The sequence below is a fragment of the Etheostoma cragini genome, chromosome 12 (genome assembly GCF_013103735.1).
Source record: "Etheostoma cragini isolate CJK2018 chromosome 12, CSU_Ecrag_1.0, whole genome shotgun sequence".
Lineage (NCBI taxonomy): Eukaryota > Metazoa > Chordata > Actinopteri > Perciformes > Percidae > Etheostoma > Etheostoma cragini.
The window spans coordinates 20,998,544-21,023,053 of NC_048418.1; the positions used below are offsets into that span (position 1 = coordinate 20,998,544).

At 42.6% G+C, this 24,510-nt stretch overlaps 2 protein-coding genes across 5 annotated transcripts in view; one reads left to right on the top strand and one right to left on the bottom strand.

Moving 5' to 3' along the window:
* selenof (selenoprotein F) overlaps window positions 1–1,210 on the bottom strand; it is a 9,118-nt gene extending 7,908 nt beyond the window's left edge. For both annotated transcript variants that reach the window (XR_004658692.1, XM_034887189.1), the window contains exon 1: window positions 1,056–1,210. Coding sequence is in view for 1 of the 2 variants with exons in the window: in XM_034887189.1 (XP_034743080.1) it covers window positions 1,056–1,169 (114 nt within the window). In the remaining variant the exon portion in view is untranslated. The remainder of the gene's footprint in view (window positions 1–1,055) is intronic.
* Window positions 1,211–1,443: 233 nt separating this feature from the next.
* The window catches only part of hs2st1a (heparan sulfate 2-O-sulfotransferase 1a), a 36,732-nt gene continuing 13,665 nt past the window's right edge, over window positions 1,444–24,510 (top strand). Inside the window, exons 1-2 of one of the 3 annotated variants that reach the window (XM_034887171.1) lie at window positions 1,444–1,751; window positions 1,902–2,075. In XM_034887171.1, coding sequence (XP_034743062.1) covers window positions 1,952–2,075 — 124 coding nt within the window. In that variant the 5' untranslated portion in view covers window positions 1,444–1,751; window positions 1,902–1,951. Of the gene's footprint in view, window positions 2,076–24,510 lie in introns of all 3 variants that reach the window. The other 2 variants (XM_034887169.1, XM_034887170.1) reach the window with 2 other exon arrangements.

Sequence of the window (24,510 nt, forward strand, 5' to 3'; positions counted from 1 at the left end):
CCATATGATGCACATTGCACGCATAATTTAGGTGGATATGAATGTAAGATGACTGCCGAAGTTCCACTGATCGTTTTTTTTTTTTTAAGAATAGCAGATTCTGAAACCAACCCCAGTGTGGAAGAGTTTATATTTTTATGACATAAATTGAGTTAGCAAAAACAGTATCTGCTCCACATATCGGCAGCCGGTATCGATCATCGGCTAAGCCTGATGGGGTGAGGAAGAAGAAGAAAAAAAATGCTCTTCACTGCTAAAGAACAAATGTAAAAATTAAGTAGAAATGCCCTGGTGTCGGTGCATAACAGAGGACCCCCTCTTTAACAGGCAAGCTAATAAAGACTACTAGGTAGCCTACATTTGACTTAATTGGTCTTCGCTTTCAGGATTCCGGAAACCTTTGTCCTCTAATGTTTATTAAAACTCTTAAAAAATCCCTTGCAAGCGAATATTCATATATTTTCATTCATTATATTTTACTCGAATCAAGACGTCTCCGTTATGGTTGAAAAACGAATACTATGCCGAGGTCTGTGACGTTACCTGACCGCCTGGTGGACTGGACGTCCTTCCGGGACGCTCTAACAACGTAGAATTATGTCGTTTCCACCAGCTAAATCTAATATGGCAAGGTTTTCTTGGTTTTCACAACTAATTGTCAATAAGGAGTTTGACAGTGTTCATACTGTTCTTATTTTCAGTTCATTTTTTTAAGAAGGTGGTCTGACTGGACTGTTTATTCGACTTGGAAACAACGTCACCATCTGGCCGTTGACCTCCAAACGAAGTTTTTTTTAGGGACATGTTATGTCACAGTCCGCCCAAAATATTAAAAGCTAAAACACAGCTAGCTAGACACCGAGGAGACTTCACTTCCCCATCATGTTTTGAGGATAAGCCACGTCATTTAGAAGCCCGGGTTCATCAGGAAGCGGCTCACAAAACGAAACGTAACGTTAGACAGCCGCCAGCTTCGCCAACCGCTTAGTTATGTTCCCTATAAAGTAATAGTGACTGCGCCAACAATTGCTCATTTTCAGTGTTAATAAACTCACCGTTTGTAAAAGCGAGAGAAGCCACAGGAGATACACCTCTCCCGACATTTTAGAGCCTGCTTTTGTTAGCCAATCTGCTCCGAGGACCCCTGTATTCATAGAGGGCTGCCCCATCGCGCCTGAGCCTTGAACTTCTCAACTGATCATTTGTTTTCCCAAAACTGTTCGACGGTTGCTGATACAACATACTTCTCATAGTTGTATCAATAGTTATATAATTATTTGTTTAATTTCAAAGAATTATATTTCATTTTTAATGTTTTTTGAGATTTGGCATATACCAAAATCGACTAAAAATATCTTCTTCGCCTCTGCGGCCTCCGTGGTTCAAAAAGAAGTGCGACATCTGCTGTCCGAGTTCGGCTCAGTTAAAATTGTCCAATCCGGTTTGAACAGGCACTTTGTTGACGAATAGAAAGCCTCAGCCTTGTGGTGGACTGTTGATACATCCAATAGCCTAAAGTGGCAGTAATACAGTCTGTCCGTGGTGCGGTGGTGAACACTCACTGGATGGGTCAAGAGGACAACGCTACATGGGGGACGCAGGCGACAGCGGCTGGTAACGATACCACCGCTCCTACACACCGGAGAGGCCAATTCGCATGGTGGAGAAATCTGTAGGGCTTTACGACGCTCCGCTATTGGGAATTGACTTGATAAAATAACCAAGCAGAGCATGAACACATCGCTTTTGAGGTAACAAGAGGATTTGAACACTGGGAGATAACCACACACACAGAGGGAGAAAGGGCCATGCTCAGATACTCCGCCGCTTTGTAATCAACGTCGTGTGTGTGTGTGTGTGTGTGTGTGTGTGTGTGTGTGTGTGTGTTTCCGTGTTTCCAGTGGCTCCTTCTCTGAGCATGGACTGACCCAATCCCTCTCTGGATGATTTGATGGGGCTGCTCAGAGTCATGATGCCGCCCAAGTTGCAGCTTCTGGCGCTGCTGGCGTTCGCAGTGGCCATGTTCTTCCTGGAGAACCAGATCCAGAAGCTGGAGGAGTCCCGGGGGAAGCTCGGTAAGTTTAAGGAGCTGCAGCTCGATCAGATCCCGTCACAACACTCCAGGAACACCTTTAGGTCACTGTGTATTTGTGCATCACCATTGTTGTGCGTTTGTGAGAGCAGCACTTCATCCACCACAAATGCTTCATCACACAACCTATGGAATGTTAAATGATGCAGTTGTGCTGAACTTCACATGACAATTCCGAGTATTTGTAGTAATGTATCTGCTTCTGATCCTTATGTGTGCAATGCAGTGTGAGATAAACAGGGTATTCAGCCTGTTGCCCCTTGGCAGTGAGTGTGTGTTTTTTAATACTTTAGAGCCGCAGACAGTTATTTTCATTATTGACTAATCTGAGAATTATATCATTATCAAAATTGGAAATTACTCATCACAGTTTTCCAAAGCCCAATAAGAGTCTTTGTTGAATACAACCAGTAGTCCAGAAGCCTAAGATATTCAGTTCATAATTGTTTGGGGGGAATGCAAAAAGCAGCAAATCCTTAAATTTGAAAATTTGGAATTGGGGTGTTTTTCACTTCTTTTTTTTAAATATAAAGAAATGATCTAATTGAGATTATTTTGACTGATATTGCGATTGCGATGTGATTCACGATATTGGAGGGAATGGTTATTTTGAGCCCCACCTGCGATTTTGATATTGCAGTACTCCAATTGATATTTTGATAAATTTGCGATTTAATTGTGCAGCTCGACTCATAACTAGATACATTTTTGAGATGGATAAGAGCTAACAGCTAATTTAAAAATATAGGACAATGTGTGGCAATACAAAAGTATCAATTGAAGTGCGGTCCAGACCTTTATATGAAGTAGGACATGCAAGCTAGAGGTTCTGGAGTCAGACTGAAAGGTGGGATGGTCAGGGATGAATATACAGTATATTGCAGTTCTTTTGGAACTAACATCCGCCTTCTTTTTGCTTTAAGTAAGTTTTAGTGATATTCTGCATGCATGGGGACGCCACCCTGCTGCAAATCCTCTGCTGCCCCTTTACCAAACTCTCTCCTATGATTGAAACAATGACCACCGCTGTGTTCAAATCTCATTGCGAGCTCCCATCAGGGGCTCACTCCCAATAAAGATCTGGGACATTGCAGGATTATCTCTCCGGTGCCTCCACTGTGAGTTTTTTTTCAAGGAGCAGCAGAGCGGTGCAGACATATCTGAGGTTGCCGCCAGCCAGCAGGGGTTCAAACACCACCTCTTGTACTGTTTGATGGAAGTGGGAGCCTGCCACTGAAGAGAGGGACCGTTTCTATAGCAGACATGTTGACACGCTGGAAAAGCACAGGTGTAATCAATAACATAAAAAATGGCTGCAGTGAATTCCATTTATGTGAGGCACTTCCAGAGTACATGAATTGGACATGCTGGTTCATCCAATGGCTAACAGGAACACTTAATGGAACTGAGAAATCGTTACTTTTATTAGTAACACCTGTGCTATGACAAGTGAAAATCGCTGCTGTGAAAAGGGCCCGTTACGTTTTAACTATGGCATATTTCAAAGGCCCTGCACAGACACACACAGGTGTCATTCTGGATGATTAGACCTCTGCTCAGGCAGACGTGTGTCTCCATGGTGGGAAATATGAGGTCACCAAACTCTGTATTTATAAGGTGCAACAAAACTAACCGGAGAGCCATGGAGCTGTTATTCAAGCACGGTCTGTAATGACTCACGCAGTTATGAGAAGACGTCTAATTAACTAGAATTAGAATAAGTGCGTGCATACGTGCGTGCGTGTGTGTCGTCTTGTTGTGGAGTTGCAATAATGAGTTGATTAAAGTGGTGGTAGGGACTTCATTTTTGGCGTTGTTGGGCAGCAATTCCATAATAATCTTTAGCATAGCTTAGACTGGCCAATCACAGGTCATTTTATGTCCATTTTATGATCGTCTAGTTGGTTAATTAACTTATAACATTCAAGGCTAGTTTGGGCCTTAGATAGTTGATGTCATGCCACGTTTACTGGGGTTACAGCTGTCACGATGAGTGGATTCATTGATCGGGAGAAAATTAACCTGCACTCATTTTGATAATCAAGTAAGGTTTTTATTCATAGGCAGACGAGTAGACAGACTTTGTCAGATGGGTCAAAGATGTAATGAGGCTGTTTTGGAACGTTTCCAGGCAAGATTATAACTAAAACAGTTAAAATTGTCCTCTTAATTGAATTAACCCTTGTATGGTATTCGGGTCAAATTGACCCATTTGAAATGTTTTACAAGTTGAAAAATTGTTCAAGTTACATTTTTTTCTACCTGGAAATCCATGGCCTTACCTTATTTTCTGTGACCAAACATGTATTACTAACTCAATTCAGAAAATTATTCTGGATATGACCACTTATGTTTCTCCAAGATTTTTCACATAAATTATAACCTTATGACAAAAACAAATCACAGTTCCATTTTAAATTGTGTTCTGGTAGAAACTGATGCATTCCCTAAACATATGTTATCTCAATTATTTGAAATTAAGATAAAGACAACATTTGTTAATAGATTATGAAGTAATATTCTTATTTCAGAATTGTTTTTAAAACCCCAAATAAGTCACGCGTCAATTTGACCCGAGGCAACAAGAGGGTCCCGAAAGTGAAGACAAGGGTTAAGTGTCCACGCTGAGTTTCCACATGCTGGAACAGTTAGGGGGTATATATTGCATGGTTTGCTGGTGATGTAAAGGGATATACTTTAACACACACACTCACACTCCCGATATGCTGAAACAAAACCTGAGAGGCCTTTCCCCCGACTGCCCACCACCACGAGAATCTGTTGACTTGGCAGAAAGTGCTCTGATGGATGACTGGACTGAGCAGACGTCTGTATACTGGAGCTCTGAATTATGTGCTGCATTGTCAAATAGTTGTGACTGAAGCTTTCACAGTCACCACGCTGACAGGCACAGGGCCACTCACATTACCAGGTACGCTTGCTGCACATCCATCTGTGCAACAATACCCAGCGGTGTACACAAGTGGTGTCCAAACCCAAATCACATCTCCATGAAGGTCTCTTTACGTGATGAAAACGGCGCTACGTCACCTTCCTGAGTCATGTTTTTATCATAACAATATTTATTTGTAAAAACAGGGCGGCCGTCTCAGCCAGTAGCTGAATTTACATGAATTTGAAAAATGTTAAGATTTTCTTGGCAAATTAAGATAAACCGCTAGGCTACATACAGTCAGCTTTTGTACACTGTGGCTGCCTAAAACAACAACTGCAGACATAGCAGGTGGAAATATTGCTTTCCTACTTTTTACTCAAGCTGTCGTCAACTCGGAAAAAGCGTCTTAAGTGTGTGTAAGGCTAGGCTATATATATATATATATATATATATATATATATATATATATATAATATACACACACACACTGTAGATGTATGTGTGTGTGCGTGCGTGCTCCTCGCCACAACACGCAGATTAATGACAGCAAAACGTGGTTGTTTTCACCATTGTGATAGCATCATACCTGTGCGAGATGGATACAGACATGAAACTTTACAGGTGTGTAGTGAGATCAAACGAAAGCCAAGTTCGAAGACGGGTTAGATCCGCCCAAGGGTGGCGCATATGGGGGGGTAGGAATTAGGGAACACTACACCACACTTTACGCCTCTGGCCTGATTTAGTGTGATCCAATCTCAAGATGGTCTCTAGTTTTTTATTTCATTCAGTTAATGCGCTGCACATATATAATGGTAGGAACACCTGACGTGTTCCCCATTAACTTCATGCGGGTTGGAATGGCCGGCGCCCTCTCCTCCCAGTGTGGGATGCTATTGCCTGCCATGCTGGTAGAATCCTTTCCTGCATTAGACGCCTCCCACAGAGCAGACAAGCTGGGATTTGCTTCCAAGCTAATCGCCGTCCCAAGGTTTCACTGAGAAGTTTCCTGCTTCACAATCATGCCACGATGCCGTGTGTCCTGCTGTGGGCCTAATCTATTATTCTGACAGAATTTCTGTCCGCCTGCTCGCCAGCAATGCTGCCGCCCGGGTCAGTAACGCAGACTACTGTGCAGGGATGAATGGGTGGAAATCATATTTCTTTTAATGGAGAGCCACAAACAGGGATTCAGGGCCACTTTCCCTGTCAGGGTTGCCATTAACTCCTTCTCTGTCAATTTCAGACACTCACCTTGAAGCAATATCATGCTATTACTCTGAAGTCGAACACTGACAGTCCTGCGTAATGTTTGATATATAAAAGGAGACGAATGCCTGAATTCAGCGGTGACGAGATTTTCTCAACCGGTCAAAAAAGTCGTCAATCAACCAGAAGGGGTTTCTGGTTCTTAAAAAGAACTGAAAAATAATTGTCAAAGTCAAAGTCAAAGAGTGTTCATTGTCTTAGAATTAGTGCCCTGTTAGTACAAGTTGTAAAAAAGGTAAATATCTTAATGGAGGGGATCATGTGATATCTGCGTGACTTGCATGATTTTCTGTTAATCTTCTGCATGTGCATATTCATTTGGCACTGATTGTTGCGTGTGCCCCATGTAGGATGAGTCCTTTGCAGCGGTCCAGGTTCAAAGGGAAAGCCCTAAAAAATATTCTTTAAAAGATATTGATTTTAGGGAAAAGAAGAAAATCGTTGCAAAAAAAAAATACCATTTTCTAATTTTATTTTTCTAATTAATTTCATTTATAATTTTTTTTTTTTTTTTTAATTTCCCACCCGTGGTAGGAGGTTCATTTTAGAAGGCATCTATGGTATGTTAAGAGCTGCGTAAATACAAACGTTGTGTATAAAACTGTCTTCTCATGGCCCTTGTAACTGTAGCAAACAACCTCTTCACCTCAGTGGCCTGTAGGTCGTGTGAGGGCTGCATGTGTCACCCAGCGGGACAGATGTTTTTTTTTTTCTCCCTCCCAGCATCATCGCCTATTATGTGCTGGCCGTTATTCAGCCCGATTTAAAGGAATTCAATTTCCATCTGTTGCGTGGTGATATTCATTTCCAGACACAAGCGGCTCTGTGATGAGCTCTGAGAGAGAAGAGAGATGCTGTTGAATGCAGTAGGAGGACAGAGAAGCATGCGCTCATTGTCAATGTGTTCGAAGAGGTGACGCAAGACTTTTAAGCATTCATTTGTCGCCGCAGCCCAATTTGTCGCCGCCGGGCTTTGAATTGGACTTTGATTGTCATGCCAGGCATTCGCAGCCTCAAGCCCAGGCTCACACTAACTCCGCTGCCGCGGGCCCCTGGAGATCTGATCTGGAATGTGCTCTTAAAAAGGATATTGGTCAAGTCACGACGTTGGTCAAGCAATGCTGGTCAGGCATCAGGAATCTTATAGGGCTTTCATCGAGTATTCTACATTTGTTTGTGTGTGTATATATTTATGAAAATGTATACTTGAATTTTACCTGCCTTGTGCCATTGTTTGTGGGCCTGGGCCACTGCTGCCTAAAGCGTGAGTTATGCTTCTACATTAAATCTACACCATGGCTACGTACGTGGTTACATGGAGACACTGACCCTACGTTGTAGCCTGACGTGCAGCTCTCCAAAATGTTACACATAACGGCGACGCTCGTTGCTCGGCCGTGGCTTGGTAGCGTTGCATTCCCCAACTCATTTCCTGGTTCTCCTTCTCCATAAACAACTTGACGTCGGGGAGAGGGTTAACTCCTCCTGCTACAGATTTCCCAACGTGGTCAGAAAGCTCCGGGGAGACCGGATTAGCTCAGTTTCGGAGCTAATCACCGTCACTCTCTCACTTGCCATACACCACACACTCTCCACGCGCACGCCGGCCCTGCCATTCTCTCAAAGAGATCAACACACACACTAACGCACAGATATGAAGCGTGATTTGTGGTTCTGCAGAGGCTCAGCGATGAGCTTTCTCCGTAGCCTACGTAAGGCTGAAGTTCATACCAGTGCGTTGGTTGATGCTTATGTTTTGCTCATAATGCGCAAAAAGTAGATATTCAAATATATTCAAACCTCTTTGGTGTTTCAGAATGAATATTCAAACATCATTTTTGGTCAATTTGGACGGCCCTATCTACCTGACTCCTTTTCACTCCTACACATTTGTCAAGTGTTTCGCTCGAAGAAGCCACGCGCCAAATGATGGCTAATTGATGACACACCGGTAGCACTCAGCTAGACGGAGTCCCTTTGTCTGTGCCACAGCTCCGGATGCAAACCTCACCCTCCTCCAGCATTTCTTCCTCTCGCTGTGATCTTATCCCTTCTGTGGACCTGGCACTCGGATTCCCTCTTGAACTCCCCTGGCACCTCCAATCTCTGTTTTTTAGCTTCCCTGAGGGTTATGAAGGGTGAATGACTCATTTGCTTTCGCTTGTATGGTGCACGTTGGCATCTGCTACCACAAACAGCCGGTAGCGTCTATCGCCTGGATCGGCCTGCTCAGTCACTCTCTGAAACATGCCGTGTGAGCAGCTAATGGAGGGGAGCCCACGGCAGAGACTGGCGTAGGTGTCTGGGATGGATGTGTTGTGGGAGGATGGGAGGCTGAGTGCTAATGGACGTGCTGGGCTTTTGGCTGTATTGTTGGAAGCAGGCTTTGATTGGGGCAGAGGATTTATGGCCCCTGACAGGGAATGTGTTCCCTGCAAAGTGGCCTGCGCGGCAGCAACCCGAGCCAGCACGGCGTTTGCTGCCGTAGCACGATGACAGACAGGCTAATCGGGGTGTTATGGACAGTTTCGCACCCTGTATGTAATTGGAGGCCGTTCTAGAAGAACACCCCACGCTCCCAACGCGCACCCATCACTCCCCTTAACTGGCCTCTTCCCCAATAGTCCCTCCTCACCACTTCACACAAACACACTTCCGCCTCCCCGCAGCCTCGTGTCTGTCTTCATTTCCTCCTGTGGCAGAGGTGTCCGTTCAAGTCGAAGAAATGGCCGTCAAACATTTGGCACCGAATCCCTGCAGGCCGGATTATGTCACATGAACTTGAGGGGGACAAGTGGAGCTCGTTTTGATGGCTGATGAGTTATTATTTCATTGAAGTGATAAATCAGACGAGGGTCAACAGACAGACAGTCCTGCAGAGGTGCTGCAGAGTGAACATTCTCCTGGTCCTGATTGCTGGGCTGCAGATGTGCTTTTTATCCTCTGTGCGGTCTCAGAAATCTTGTTTTTCATTCTCCGTACTATTTTAATGATAGTAAAAGCTACAAGATCAAATTTAGACTCTCCAAGGCTCACCCATTATGGTGCCTATGCAAGAACTTGTGGGGTTTTAGTAGAGCCCGGGCAATATATTGATATTATGTCAATATCATGATATGAGATTAGACGATCTTAGATTTTGGATATTGTAACATGGCGATAGTGTTGTCTTTTCCTGATTTTAAAGGCTGCATTACAGTAAAGTTATGTAATTGTATGACCTTACCAGACTGTTGTAACTGTTTTATTATTTGCCTTTACCCACTTAGCCATTATATCCACATTACTTATGATCATTTATCAAAAATCTCATTGTGTAAATATTTTGTGAAAGCACCAATAGTCAAGACTAGAATATTGTTGTGATTATCGATATTGAGGTAGTTGGTAAAGAAATATGTTAATAATGATTTTCTCAATATCGCCCAGCCAGAGGTTTTAGACAGATAATGGAACCTTTGGTTGTCATTTTTCTCTCTTTCTCAGAGAAGAGAGAAAAATGCAAAAGGAGCGGTGTTTCTCTTTCTTTCCGACACCACTCAGCTCCTCTTCTGGCAGGGGGAGCGGCTAATACACCTCTCTCATGATAATAACTCATGACAGTATTCTCAACCAGCTCCTTCTGGATCAATAGTTGTAAACAATTTTTTTAGTTTTTATTATTATTTGTGTGCGGAGTCTCCTTTTGTGATATTCCGATCCCTTTTGTGGTTTACTAACCCCATTGGATGAGCTCCTGAAAGAAGAATGTTCGCCTCCGTCTGGGGAAAGAAGGTGCCATCAAAGGAGGCGGGGGAGTAAGTGTAGCGGTGTAGAGGGAGGAAGGGGTAAAATGAAAGATGATTTCATTTTCATTGCAACACAGACATATTTAAAGCCCTAGCTTGTGAAAAATCATAAGGCCCTACTAAAAAATAGGAACAAAGAAAGCATGCCTTTGGCATTCTTACAACCAGTTTAATTAGAAGGATAAAGAAGGAAAAAAGGTGGGGCTGCTCTTCTTCTTCCTTAGCCCCTGGTTCAACTTTGCTTCTATTAGTTTCCAAGTTGTCTTAAAGCTGCCTTTATCTTGTTTCACTTGTGTAACACCAGCCGTCCTCGGGGACCAACTGTTAATGTGCTGCTACAACCCTTTTACAACATGTTTCCCCTCCTCTCCTTGTCAGGCTTCTCGAACTCTTTGCTCCCCGTCTGTTCCTCCTTTCCTCTTTCTTTCTGTCTTCTTTCTTGTCTCTTTGCATGGGTCTCGTTACCGTTCCTCACTGTACTGGAACGTTCATTAGACAAAATGCAAACAAGTACATGACAAACTTGTGTGTGTGTGGGGGGGGGGCGATTTACGTATGTGTCTGTGTCGCTTTTTCTTTTTCTGCACACATGATTGATCAAACACTAATTACGGGCATTTGGCCCCGTTGTTTAAAAAAAAAAAAAAGGAAAAACAGTTTATAAAGCTTCTAATTCAGATTTGCACAACCATCAAAATAATGTTTCTATATTAATATCTTTACTCCTTAGATGTGTAACTAACAATTATTTTAGACATTGAATAGTCAGTTACTTTTGGGACAAACCCATTCATCTTTTAGCATATTTGAAAGCAGTGAAAATGCCTTCCACCATTTCCAAGAGCCCATGGTAATGTCTTCTAATTAGTTGGCTATTTAACTTAAAGTGATTGGATAGTGCTTTTTATTTACATGCATAACATTAACTAGGGCTGTCAATAACTCAATTTGCATCAACATCAGTCGAGGGAGCCATCGGGGAGGGCTTTGAAACTTAACTTGCCAAAAGACCCTTCTCGTTCCCCATTTCTGCCATTGGTGGAGCTTTGTTTCCGTTAGCACTCCACAATTTTACAGCGGCACCACTTCCGGATGGTTGATGCTAGATCGGATCCGCTAGCTAGACAACTGGACGTCTAAATTGTGCCTCATGGCCTGCCTCATTCCGCCTTATTCTCCCTCTGATTGGCCTACCTAACCAGTCCCCACTCCCCATGCTTAAACCCAACTACATTGACAATTCTAGCAGATCCGATTCAGAATCTACCCTTCTGGATTTTCCAAACTACGGAGTGGCCCGAGGCCCAAATCACAGAACATGTGTGCAGCTCGGCTCCGAAGGAAGGAAAGTAAATCCCCCGGCAGTCTAGAACTGCAACAGCATAACTAAGAGAGACAGGTTAAGGAGAGGAGCCCGGTCAGGCTAGAGCTCTCCCCAGCTGGAACTTCAGCCCCAACTGCCACTGACCCAATACATTACTTCCTGCTGGAGCCACAAAAGGCTTTATACCTATAACTGTTAACCCATAACCTTTGAATATGCGGTAGTATTTCTCCAAGTTCTGCAACAGACTTTTGTGTGTCAAATTTGGTGGAGTTCCTTTTTTAATGTTTCAGCGAGCATATACAATAAAAACATATCCTTATCATTTTAGAGCTTCTCTTATCTTATGTTGCTTGGACTGCAAACGAGATTTTAGAGGGTAAATCAAACACACTGTGAAAGACAGAAATAAGATTTTGCACGGTGAGGGGATTGTTTTAGCACCACCTTAACGTTGGGTTTGCACAGGCTGCTTTTTTAAACTGCAACTCCGCTGTAGCTGGGACGTGCAGCAGACTCCAAACAAAATTGTGTGATGACAACATGATGCCGATGGTTTACACATTTTGCACACTTTTTTTTGTTGGTGTTGATACGTATCTGTCAATCGGGCCTATCACAAACTATTTGGTAAGTTTGTTTGTTTTTACTCCTGTCACACACTTTGCTGCTTTAAAAGTTGTGTATAGTTTAGTTCACATAACATTATGTACTGCTAGCAACCAGCTAGTCGTCATTGCTGCTACAATGCTAATGTTACTACGATGTTACTCTTCTACGAAAAGAAATCTACATAAAAACTCACCAGGAATACCCACTGCCCGGGCAACCTTTTGCCACGCTAGATGTCAACATCCATGTACTAGTCATATAGAGACATATGAAGTAAGCCATAGGGAAATCAGGATCTTTTCACTTGCTCGTAATTTTAGATATAGCATGTGTGTGTACACAGGAGAGTATATCTGTGGCACGTTTGCGAGTCTGCCCTCTTATTGGCTGCCGCTCTGCAAAAGTTGGCTCTGGACTCAACTTTGGGAGAGGGGGTGAACATCCAGGCAATTTGCTAATAACGCTGTTCTCATAGGGAATGAACTAAATCACTCCACTCTGCCTTTATTTCAGCTGCCTGTGGAAACCCAGCGTTAGAAAGATGTGTATATACAGCCTCGTGTGGCTGTACACACACAGAGATCAATTCCACATACTGTAGTGACATCAGAATAATATTTATACCAATTATACCATAGTATCTAGAGACTAGAGTTAAAGTGGGGCCTGCTCATTTTACCGCATTTATCCCGATGGCAAACATGGTGCAACATCCTCACTGGGTAGATAGCCTGCAGATGCTAAATATAATGAGATGAAAGAAAAGACGCAGCAAACTAAGAGATGAAAGACACACAGATAAGGCTGCAGAGATAAAGTGATAACAAGAAGCACTGGTTTCGTCGCATAGATGATCTGGATAACGCCTCTCTGTAACACTCTGTAGCACGTTTCTGTGTGGGACAGATTCTCTGCGGTGTTCACCTGTCTCTCCCACTCATCATTAAAACTATGAATAGCTGTCGTCTGCACCGTCTTAATAGAGTGTGGAGCTCTCCCCGGACTCCCATGTGTGCATTATTAATTATCTGTTTCAGGGCCGAGAGACATTGAGGGAAGGGGAACATCAGATATCTGTTTCTGTGTCGCAACCTGATCTGCGCTGTAATGCAAACATTGTTTGTTGTTATATTAGGATATGAAGAGTCTGGGAAACACTGACCGTTGTCTTGCAGTGTTTATCTACATGCATTCAGCGATTGTAATCTGTGCAAGTTTCTTCAACTTCACGCTCTCACAGATCTGGCTGCGGTGTTTGTGAGGCTGTGAACATTTAGTGGCAACAGAGACATTTCTTCTGTGGTTCCTCTCACAAAGGCATTGGGTGGCTCTTCCTTTAAAGCATAAAAGGTGCGTGGCTGGGTTGGATCGGTGGGTAGAGCAGGCACACACATACTTAGAGGTTTATGCCAGGATGCAGAGATCCAGTGTTCAAATCCGACCTGTGACAAATCCTGCATGTCTTCCCTTTCTCACCTATCTGTTCTGTCAAAAAAAGCCAGAAGATAATCTTTGAAGCACAAAAGTTCTATGAAAATCTTGGCTAATTCCCACTGCTTAGTCATTGACACTCTGTGCCAAGATGAGATCTGCCCCCCCCCCCCCCCCCCCCCCCCCCCCCCCCCCACCCTCCCTACTTCGCATCCTGTCAGACCTGCCTTTACTTAACAAGCCAATGCAATGATGGGATCTGCCATCTGTGTAAATTGCTCCATAATCTCATCTAACTGTCTGTTTCTAATGAAGCAGACAGAACGTGGCCCCCTTAACTTTTTCTGTTTCCCCAGACATTATTGGCTCACCTGTCAGGCTACACCACCGCCTTCGATCGCACAAAAGACATATCAGGGGAGGTGGCAGGTGGAACCATGACAATTATAATCTCCATCCATCCTAGGTTGTTCTCATTACTGTCGGGACAAGGCTTGCATTTTAACTAGGAATTCTAAATGGGCCACATGTGGCTGGATCTTGTTTTAATATACGCTCAAGTTTAGCTGAACAGCTTGTTTGTCATCCGTAGTTCAGAAACTCCGCAGAGCAATAAACACCCATCCTCAGCTGCTGTACACTTTTAGAGTCCGTTAACTAAAAAAAAAGAAGGAAAAAAAAGGGGGTCTTTTCTGAAGTTTCTAGTGTTAACATCTTCCTCCTCAATGACACTCAATGGAGTAACTGTGGTCTCGAGACCCATAGCCCAAACCACTTAACCACTTTAAACTGTCTGCACAGTGTTGTCTGTCAGCACTGCCAAGGCACAGTTCTGTCTCTTCTCTGTATCTGAGGAATGCTTTGTCGGCATACTCTGACAAAAACACACTTGTTTTCGGCATGCTACTTCTTTTCTATTTCCAAGCTTTTTAGGATACACAACACAACCTTCACGTGGTTTGTTTGTGCTGAGATCCGGAGGATGGAGCACCTCCATCGCGCACCTGCCATTGGAGGTGGAAATCCGGCTCATAACCTAACAGCACGTTACGTGTATATTGTTATTTCATGGTGTGTTATTCCATCTCCATGTTTAACTAATGAGGCTGCCACATACAGTCTGCTGTGTGCACTATATTTAATGCGAGTTGACAGGATACATATTAAATGCACAGAGCGCTCAATGGAACCTAGTACACACAGCATTGTGGGATGGGAGAAAAACGTGCTATGGTTTACTGGCATTTCTTTAAACCAGTAACAATCTTCTTGGCCGGCGCTAAGCGCCGGACGGAGGTGCCTGTTTCAAAATAGCCTTGGAAAGGAACTTGTTTTGGTGGAACATGTGTACATTCAAAGTAGGGCTGCACGATTATGGCCAAAATGATAATCACGATTAATTTGATCAAAATTTTGATTGCGATTATTCTCACGATTATTTGTTGATTTTAATCAGTCCACAAATGTTATAATCAAGTAGGCTATTTATAACTGCGAGAGGGAGTGTGATGGACGCACTCACAGAGAGACGGCTTACTCATTATGAACGGGTCCAGCACGGGTCGAACGGCGGAGACACACGTCGTGTGTATGAAACGTCAGTATCGTCACTGCGCTGCATTTTTATGAACTATGATATTCTAGCCATGGGTCACATCTCTGGCTCAGGTCCAGCAGCTCCGTCTCCCACGCTATTACCAACTGAAGTTAGTTGCATTCAATAACTTCTCCTGTGTTCTTCGTCGTAGCGGCCACGATAGCAGAGTTACCCGCGGAAACACTGGTACAAATACAGGTTTGCCCCTCATATTTAACAATATACAGCTGTGTTAATAACAATTAAAACTGTAGACAAATGTCAGAAGTGTGGACCGGCGGCCGCTGTGTGGCGGGGCGCGGAGAGTAAGACGAGAGAGCGTAGAAAGATCCAACACAGGCACGGCTTTACAGACAAAATGGGTCATATAAAGCAAAATTAAATCATATCCATATAAAAAGCATTGCAGCGGATGCGAGGACATAATTATGTAGGTGCTTAAGCACCGGTGCGTCCTAGAGGAGCTAACAGACGTTACTAGCACCGACTAGCACTGGTCACTGCTGTTGTCTGAAAAACAACACACACGGAACAAAATGTTGCGTTTACTGGTAAACTGGTAAACCTCAAGACCGACGTATTACCGACTGCTATCTGTTGAGTTTTCCTCACGCTACTCTGTCCTCTGGGACTGTCTACATCTTGAAACTAAAATGCACGGGGTTCAGTGAACTACTCGGACTGGCTCAGGATCAGACGGTAGTAGCGGTAGATTGGCTTTGCAAAAAACCCGGAGCGTTCTAGGAAATGACTCTTTAAAAAAAATAATCAGTCGATCACGCAAATTTGATCGTGGGAAGTCTAAATCTAGATTTTGATTAAAATTCGATTAATTGTGCAGCCGTAATTCAAAGGTTGTTTTTGTGCTACAGAAAACTCTGATTGGACAGATAGTCTAGCTAGCTATCTGGATTTACCCTGCGGAGATCTGATTTGACAGTGATCAAATAGCTTGGACCTAAGACCTGGTCCATGTCCCTTCTTCTTCCTTCTCTCCCCGTACCCTCCCAGCTCCCCTCTTTTCCCCAGCTGTACTGTGCAGGGACAGAGCAGAGAGACTGAGACCTTTCTTTCATGGAGCAGTCAGTTTCATACTTGTGTGGCAGAGCCAGTGGGGAAAAATGCCTCCGCTGCAGCAATTTACCTCTTTTTCTTTTCACAAAAACCACACAAACAATTATACATAAACTCAAATGCACCTCATCTTTCTGCATATGGTTTAAAAAGTAATGGTGTGTAGTTTAAAATTTAAAGGTAGTTTGTTCCAGTGGGCATGGTTGTTTTTGTCTCTGTTCCTGCTCCCATACTGAGCTCGTTTGAAAACCCTTAAGGTGTTATGAGTGTTCTGAACACCTTCACAAACAAAGCGCTCGTTTATCCGTCTCCTTTTTCTACGCCGTTCTCCGCAGCTGCCGGCAACATTGTAAAAAGCTGCATAACAGATTCCTCTCACAGCATTTTCATATTCCTCATCATCAGTTAAATAACAAATGGTAATGCAGGTTCTGCTCTGTAAAATCAGGCCTGACTTTACCCATCCATTCAGACTGTATTCACGATTTATATGATTATCCTCTCTCTACTAAACAGATCCAAAAGACTGAATTAAAGATGCAAGCAGCGTTGAACGGGCCCTCGCTCCTTTGCGCGCATCGTGATTATTGGCTGACGCTGCTCCATGATGTTGATGTTTGTCTTGTACGGCTGATTTCCTGTTGCCAGCGGCGCTATGACCCACAGCCAATTTTTGCCTGTATATGACCTCAGGCCTGGCCCTTTTGAATTTTTCAACAAAAAAAAAGAAATTTGGGGCAGATATGACATTGTACACTCAAGTTACAACTTCTTTGTTTATCAATTAATGCTTAAAATGGCCGCCAATGGCCGTACCAGTTGCCACTGGGTGTTGTTATGACTTTGAGCCAGTATCAGCCTGTAGTTGTCCTCAGTGTTGAACTCTTATGAATCCTAAACAGTTTCGAGCCAATTGGACAATGTAAACTCAAGTTACAACCACTTCCAATGGCAAAATATGATGACGAAAAGTTTTTCTTTTAACTACTTTTTGTCTTTAACATCTTAAAGTGCCCATATCATGAAAACAGTCAATTTACTGGGATTTGGGGTGTTATTCAAAGTTCAAGATTAATTTTATTGTCATTCCAAAAAAAAAACTTCGGAAAGTGCACTATAGAATAAAATTACATTCCATTGGACAGACATAGAAACCCATCAGCAGCTAAAAAAAAATCCAATAATAAATGATGTAAAAATACAATATATGAATGAGATAGCTAGCATTTTAAAAATATGAGAGATGTAGAGATACGCATATCCCACACATACCCATACATATGTGCATACATCACACGCACGCATAATTAATGTTATTTGGTGTCTCTGGTGCTTCCACACGCATACGAACTTAAAAAACAACATCAAGGCTGTTTTTAGTGAGATATGGTTTCTGAATCTTCTCTGCCTTCAGTCTCCAGGTGAGCTCTTCAAACTCTTCACGGCTTTCTACGCCACTAGCCAAGATGAGGTGGCTAACCGTAGCATGCTAGCGCTAGCATAATTGCTCGTTCTCAATAACTGCTGCAACACACACTAGTTCATCATAATCTCCAAAATAACTACTTCCATGTTTCTGTTCTGCAGGTATTTCACAAGTGCTCCTTGTTTTAGAAGAAGTCTCCCAGTTTATCCTGCCTTGTACTGACCAAAGTTGGAAAAACAGTAGCTAGTCGATGTTTTCATTACCTAGCTACTGCGCATGTGCTACTCCCAACAAATAGTGGATTAGATAGATAGTAAAGTAAAGTGAGATTCCTCACTCTGTAGCTAAAACAAGTGAGATGTCTCACTCTGTAGCTAAAACAGAGACCTAAACGCACAAAGTTTGGTGTTTTTTGAAAAGCAAACCACCTAAACCTAGGGTTGAACAATATTGTGTTTTAGCAACGACATCACGATGTGCACAGAGAATCGCAGGACGTTGCGATGTTAATGCTTCTTTTTTGCTGCTTGATAGAAAAGTAAACTTTCACCGTTCTCCTTTTACATGATTATACCGGCCGAACCTTCCCCTTTAAGACAGGTAGCGGTGTGGATGAGACGTCAGTCCGACGGGGTTCGTTATGGGCATTGAGGCTCTCTGCGTGTAGAAAAGTACCGTAGGCAGCAACTGCAGCTGACACAGTGATGCGCACAGTATTGATGGGTAGCTAGTCAGTGAAGCTACAGTAGTCAGTGTTTTATGTTCGCTGCAGATACGAACTAAATCAGCTGATTAATGCAACATAATTACAACTCCCGGCCATTTCCCCCTGCAGAAAGCTGCTACAAGCAAGGCTAAAGCTAATGTAGTTGGCCTAAAGAAACAAGCAGAAAGTTGCTAACAGCCAGGCTAAAGCTAATATAGTTAGCTTAAAAGACCAAGGGGTCCGTCTGTCCCATCTGCCGCAAAACTGGAAATGTAACACTAATCTACTACAGAAGTCTTTCTGCTCTAACGTCATTTACACTCCTTTAATTGTAGTTGGATACACAGTTTGTTGCTAGTGCGCGTGACATGCAGGTCTGATCAATACATCAAAATAACGAGCTGGCCCCGCTAGTCGACCCAAACCTGAAATTTAGAGGAAGCAACATGCAGTCACTGTCATTCACGTTAGCCTGGATTGATTATTAAATGAGGAAAATGGTGTCATGCTAGTCAACCAGCGTATTTCCACCTTATTTCCCTCAAAAATCACTTCTGAAGAGTAACGTTAGTCACAGCTTACTTGCTTTGGTGTTTGTAAAGCATTAAAGTTCAACAAAGAATGGTTCACATTAGAAAAGATCCTTTTTCATTTGTATCTTTTATGTAGCAGTTGAGAAGGATTTATTATTTAAAAATAGAGCTGTTTATGTCATCTTTTAAAAAGTATTCTTTTTTCATGTCGCAATATATATTGCAGGGGGAAAAATATCGCAATGTAAGATTTTCCAATATTGTGCAGGCCTACGTAAACCTATTCTGGTACAACCTCAAAATACAGTTATGAACCTGAAAATTAGCATAATATGGAAGCTTTAAGATGGCACAGACCAAATTTGAATTTGGATGAAATCTCGAAAAGTACGACACGTGGAAAAGGCCAAAATCACACTAATATGGAACTTTCAATTGAAAATGGCGGATTTCCTGTTAGGTTTAAGGTATAGCTCGAATTACATTTTTTTTGTACGTCTTGTCATGCTTCATATGTGTACCAAGTTTTGTGAGTCTACGTTAAACATACTGCAGGGCTAAAAAAAAATTCTGACCATTTTTTTGCGCCTAATCCCAAACCCTTAAAATACGTAAATTCTCACCAGAATTGATTCGAACACCAGTTTTGCTACGTTTTTGACTATTTTAAGGCCTTCAAAAAAGGCGATTCATTTGCAGCAAGAAAGAAGAGTTCCTTCAGTTTCAATAGGGCCTTCGCCGCATTCGGCACTTGGACCCTAATAAGAATGATTTGAAATTCGGGAGTGAACGATTTATCAAAGTGTTTGTGAGTGCTGCAGTGCTGACATAACTGCCCCCCCCCCCCCAAAACCTGACACCACAAATCAACCACGTGCTTTCAAGTCGACATAGAGGGATGAGGGAAAAAGAGCAGCAGCAGACTAACTTGATTTTTATACAGCAGCAACCTAGATCTCCTCCCTGTCATCCTTCATTGATTTTGCAATCCAGCGGCATCCGGGCAGAACCATTCAAGCCGTACACCTCAGTCTGCCGCTGATAGCCTATCTCTATTACCCCCCTAGACCAAGGCTTCGGTTCGAAGCGCTAACCCTCTCAGGGGGAAGCAGACAGAAGGAGAGAGCTCCAACCGGCGGATCGGCGCGCTGATAGATTTATGTGCCGCTCGTGAAAAAGGATCATCTTCTCTTCTCCACTTTTATTATCCCATCAGATCTGACGTGGAAGCAATACTACATGACGGCATGTCACATTTTTGCAGATTTGGCAGCGAATATGAATGATTATTTCAAATGTTTCCGTCTAACCAGCCGCGAAATTGCTTCAGTAAATATGCTCCAACTACCAGTGCTCCGTCTTCCTCCTGTCCCTCAACATGAATGCGACTCAGAGTAATGGGCTTGTAGTTGTCACAATGTTTAAGACCTGTGTTGCCTTCACGGTTCATAATTAGCTTTTAATGCACAGAGACGGCTTGAGGGGAGGAAAGTGACGGAAATGTGGAATGAAAGGAGGCCTGCTGTGTGGCCATGGTTATTCAGGCTTTTGTTCTCTAATTAAATGACCTCAGAACGGAGAGGTGTGTGTGTGTGTGTGTGTGTGTGTGTGTGTGTGTGTGTGTGTGTGTGTGTGTGTGTGTGTGTGTGTGTGTGTGTGTGTGTGTGTGTGTGTGTGTGTGTGTGTGTGTGTGTGTGTGTGTGTGTGTGTGTGTGTGTGTGTGTGTGTGTGTGTGTGTGTGTGTGTGTGTGTGGCCCTCTGATATAGAGGTCTGTGCCAAGTGTGTTTAGTCTTGCATTGAATAGGGCGTATACAAAGCCTAAGAAACTCTCTCCGTGCCCGCTTTGCCTCCTTGTTGGTTGTTGGAAATATGCCACAAAACACCATGTCTTTAACAAGTGGTTTCTGGGCCAAGTCGCATAGTTCAGGATTTTGTAGTCGGGGACATAGTCGCCCCCCGGTCTTTTCTCACTCTCTTCCACCTCCTCTGAAAAAAAACCAAGACACTGCCAGCCTTCCCTGCAAGCTTAAGCTAAACAAAAGCTTAAATGTGTGTTTATGCCATAGCAAAGCATTAAGAAAGCTTACATGATGATGCATGTTTTCCTGTTTGGGCCTGATGTCAACAATTTAATAATGGACTAGAGATGCGCCAATCTACTTGGTATCGGTCCGATACTGGCCAAAATTTTGGATCGGATATCTGGGGGGTAAATTGATCAATTTGCTGGACTGATCCACTAAATGTTGAGCAGCGCGCCGTAAAAAAACCAAAAAAACGGTTACGGTTCGGTGAGCAGCATGTGCCTGAAGCATGGATTGCAAGGAGAGACCTGTGAGACCTGTCAACATCATGTCGGCTGGATGTTCCATTAAGCGTAGTCCAGCTCAAAGCTTGGCTTTGTTGCTGTCTGGAGGAAGTTTCTCGCGCTTCTGAATTGTTTCAAGCAGTGTTGTTGGCACTCATTGCCTGTATGAATTCAAAATATTCTTCTCCGTGATGCTTCTTCAAGTTCATGGTGTTGAAATCTGCCACCCCTCGATACACTCTCAATGCATAATTTGCACTCGGCTGTTTTGCTTTTTCCTCCTTGAAATAATTCCATGCAGCTGACATGATGTTGACAGGTCTGACTCACGTTCTGGCTCTCTGCCATCCCCGCTGAGTACCAGATCAGCACATCTCTAGTTTCTAACCTTATATAATATTTTCATGATATTATTTCATTGCAGATATCAGGTTAAACAGAGTTGTATGCCATGTCTACCATAGTGGGTTACATCGCACATTTCATATTTGCAATGTTATTATTTTTATGTTATTAAAGTGATGGTCTACTACATCATTTTTGGTATGCCATGGAGGTACACTACGCTGAGTTATTCTAAATACTCAGATTTAAACCTTTGCACAAAGTCAATTTCCGTGTTTGAATGATGCTGAACAATCAGAAATGCTGCTTAATGTGGTGTGAAAAAGTTAAAATAAAAAGAAACCGCAGTATTACATTACTGAGTCAGGTTGTGGGCTATGTATTTTTTCCTCTATCTTAGTAAAATATTGGCTTTAAAGTTTGAGCATCAATACAAATCTATTTTTTTTTTTAAGTTATTTTTTCGGGGTTTTAGCCCTTTATTAGTCAGAGAGGACAGCCGAAGACGTGAAAGGGGGAGAGAGAGGGGGAAAGACATACAGCAAAGGGACGCAGGCCAGATTTGAACCCGGGCCCGCTGCATCGAGGAGCAAACCTCTGTATAAGGGCACCCGCTCTACCCACTGAGCTATCTGGGTGCCCACAAATCTATTATTAAACGCTTAGTTATTTAAGACAGGGATAAAGATTGTATCGGACTGGTATTGACAGATCCTCAAAGTTAAATATCGGTATCGGGTATATAAAGTTGGTATAGCGTCATCTCTATAATGGACAAAACTCTAGCTTAGGTCTTTAGCAACAGAGTTTAAAGTGTCATGTCACATAATTAAACATATTTTTCTAATTCATCTCTAATTGTATCTAGCCATTTGGCCATCTTTTGTCTTGCTTGTTGGTTTAGTTCTCCTGAGATGAGATACTTGCTCTTTGGACTGTCAGCACAACGGAGGTGCATGGGAATTAATTTGTGGTGCTCACACATTAACTAACTAACACATAAAAAAACAAGACAGTAATGTGTTTTTCCAGAGACTCTGTTCCAGTTACTCTGTATAATTATCCACAGATGTTGAGTATTCTCTCAATGGAAAGTAGTTCAGTAAAAAACTGTTGACCGCAAGGTCTGTAATAATCTGTGGAGTATCGGGGAAACTGCCTCTAAAATTGAGAATTTAAAAGCTCTATGGCTGACGCAATAGGGCCCTTCATTAAGTCTGAGTTAAATCTATCTGGAGATTTACAGATATGACATCTTTAGTTTCCAACAAAGCTGCCACACTATAACTGTAGTTTGAAAAAAAAGTAGTTAAAAAAAGAAATTGTGTTGCTGCACATTGCTGCAGCTCATCTTTTGACCCTGTGTGTTTGTGTCTCTGTTTTAGCTACAGGGTGAGACATTTCACTTGTTTTAGCTCCAGAGTGAGGTATCTTACTTCTTTACTATCTTTGTTGGGAGTCACACATGCACAGTAGCTAGGTAAAATCACATCAGATAACTCTTTCTCCAACTTACAGTACAAGGCAGGATTAGCTGAAAGAATTCTAGAACAGGAGCACTTGTGGAATACCTGCAGAACATGGACATGGAAGTAGTTCTTTTGGAGATTATGGTGAACTAGTACGTGTTGTAGCAGTTTTTTGTCATTGAGAACAAGCTAGCATGCTAGCACTAGCATATGCTACGGTTAGCCACCGGTTAGGTTTTTTTTTTCTGGCTTGGCTGCTGAATGCTCCACTATGTTCACCAGCTAGTTGCTTACTGTGTCTGCCTGCTGTTTGCACCTGAGTAAATGTCGTACAGTGGGTTCATCGCAGCTCTTTACTAAAAACAGGTGTGTGTTGCTGCTGCTGGAAACAACACTTTTGAAAGCCATAAGAATGAACAATAATATCAAACGTATGTCCAAAACCGTTAATTCCAAAAACAATATATAATACACATATTGAGCTATCTACCACAGACGAGGTCAGGCAAAATCTCCTCCTCACTGTTTAAATATTTGAAAAAGAAAATACACAGACGCAGAGGGTGATCAATAGCATTGATTTATTAAAAAAAATTTAAATGATGAAATATGGAGATGCGTGAAGGTATGACGACAATGACAACAATGAGCTGAAAGACACTAAAATGGCCCATAGAGCTGAGGAGAACTTAAGTCATTTTCTGTAGTATTTTTACTATGAGCCAAATCTTTTACACTACACAAAGTAATTTGACCCATTTACAATATATAAATATTGATTTTAAAGTAAGGTAGAAAACCTATTCAAGGATTCGTTATCAAGAGTTTCAGCACCAACTGAACTAAACTGCTTCATCAGGACTGTGGGAGTGGTTTGATGAGATTTGATTGACAACACAAGGAACCCCATAACATGTTTAGATTCAAATGTTGCCAAATACTGACTGGTGCATGGAGGTACATGACATCCCCTTTTTCAGACTGAACCCAGTGAGAATAGCACGGATAAAAACATGATTAGAGGAATCTTGCATGATGTGAAATAAACACAGCAATTTTAACTTTGGCAGAAAACGTCTTTCTGGAAGACCCCATCACTCGTAGTAAGAAGCTGATTGAGAAAACAGCCATTTAAGTAAAGCGTACACCTGGTACTACACATCAGACTAAAGAGACCTTATGGTTATGACTTGTGTTGTCACGGCTGTACTTCGGCTGTATTTTTTTAAATACCACTGTCTTTCTCTGTCTCCTTTTAATGTACACCATCATAAAAAACAAACCCTAAAAGGACATTTGAGCCCAAGCAATAACGCTCTAGCATAGCAACTGTTATTGCTGTTGTTGTTGGCTAAGGCGTGCTTTGGAAGGACATGTGAATGAATGTCTCCATCACAGTTGTCCTGCATGCTGACAGCTTTCAGCCATTTCAGCCACCTGGCACGTCTCCACGCTATCGGCCCAGAGCAGCAGTTGCGAGCGTGCGGAAGCGGCACGCCTCTGTCCGTAACCAGATCCAGCCTTGATGAGTGGAACATTAACAGCTGCTCAGGAGGGTGTAAGAGAGGCAGCAGTGAGAGTATTTTTGTGTGTGTGTGTGCGTGTGTGTGTGTGTGTGTGTGTGTGTGTGTGTGTGTGT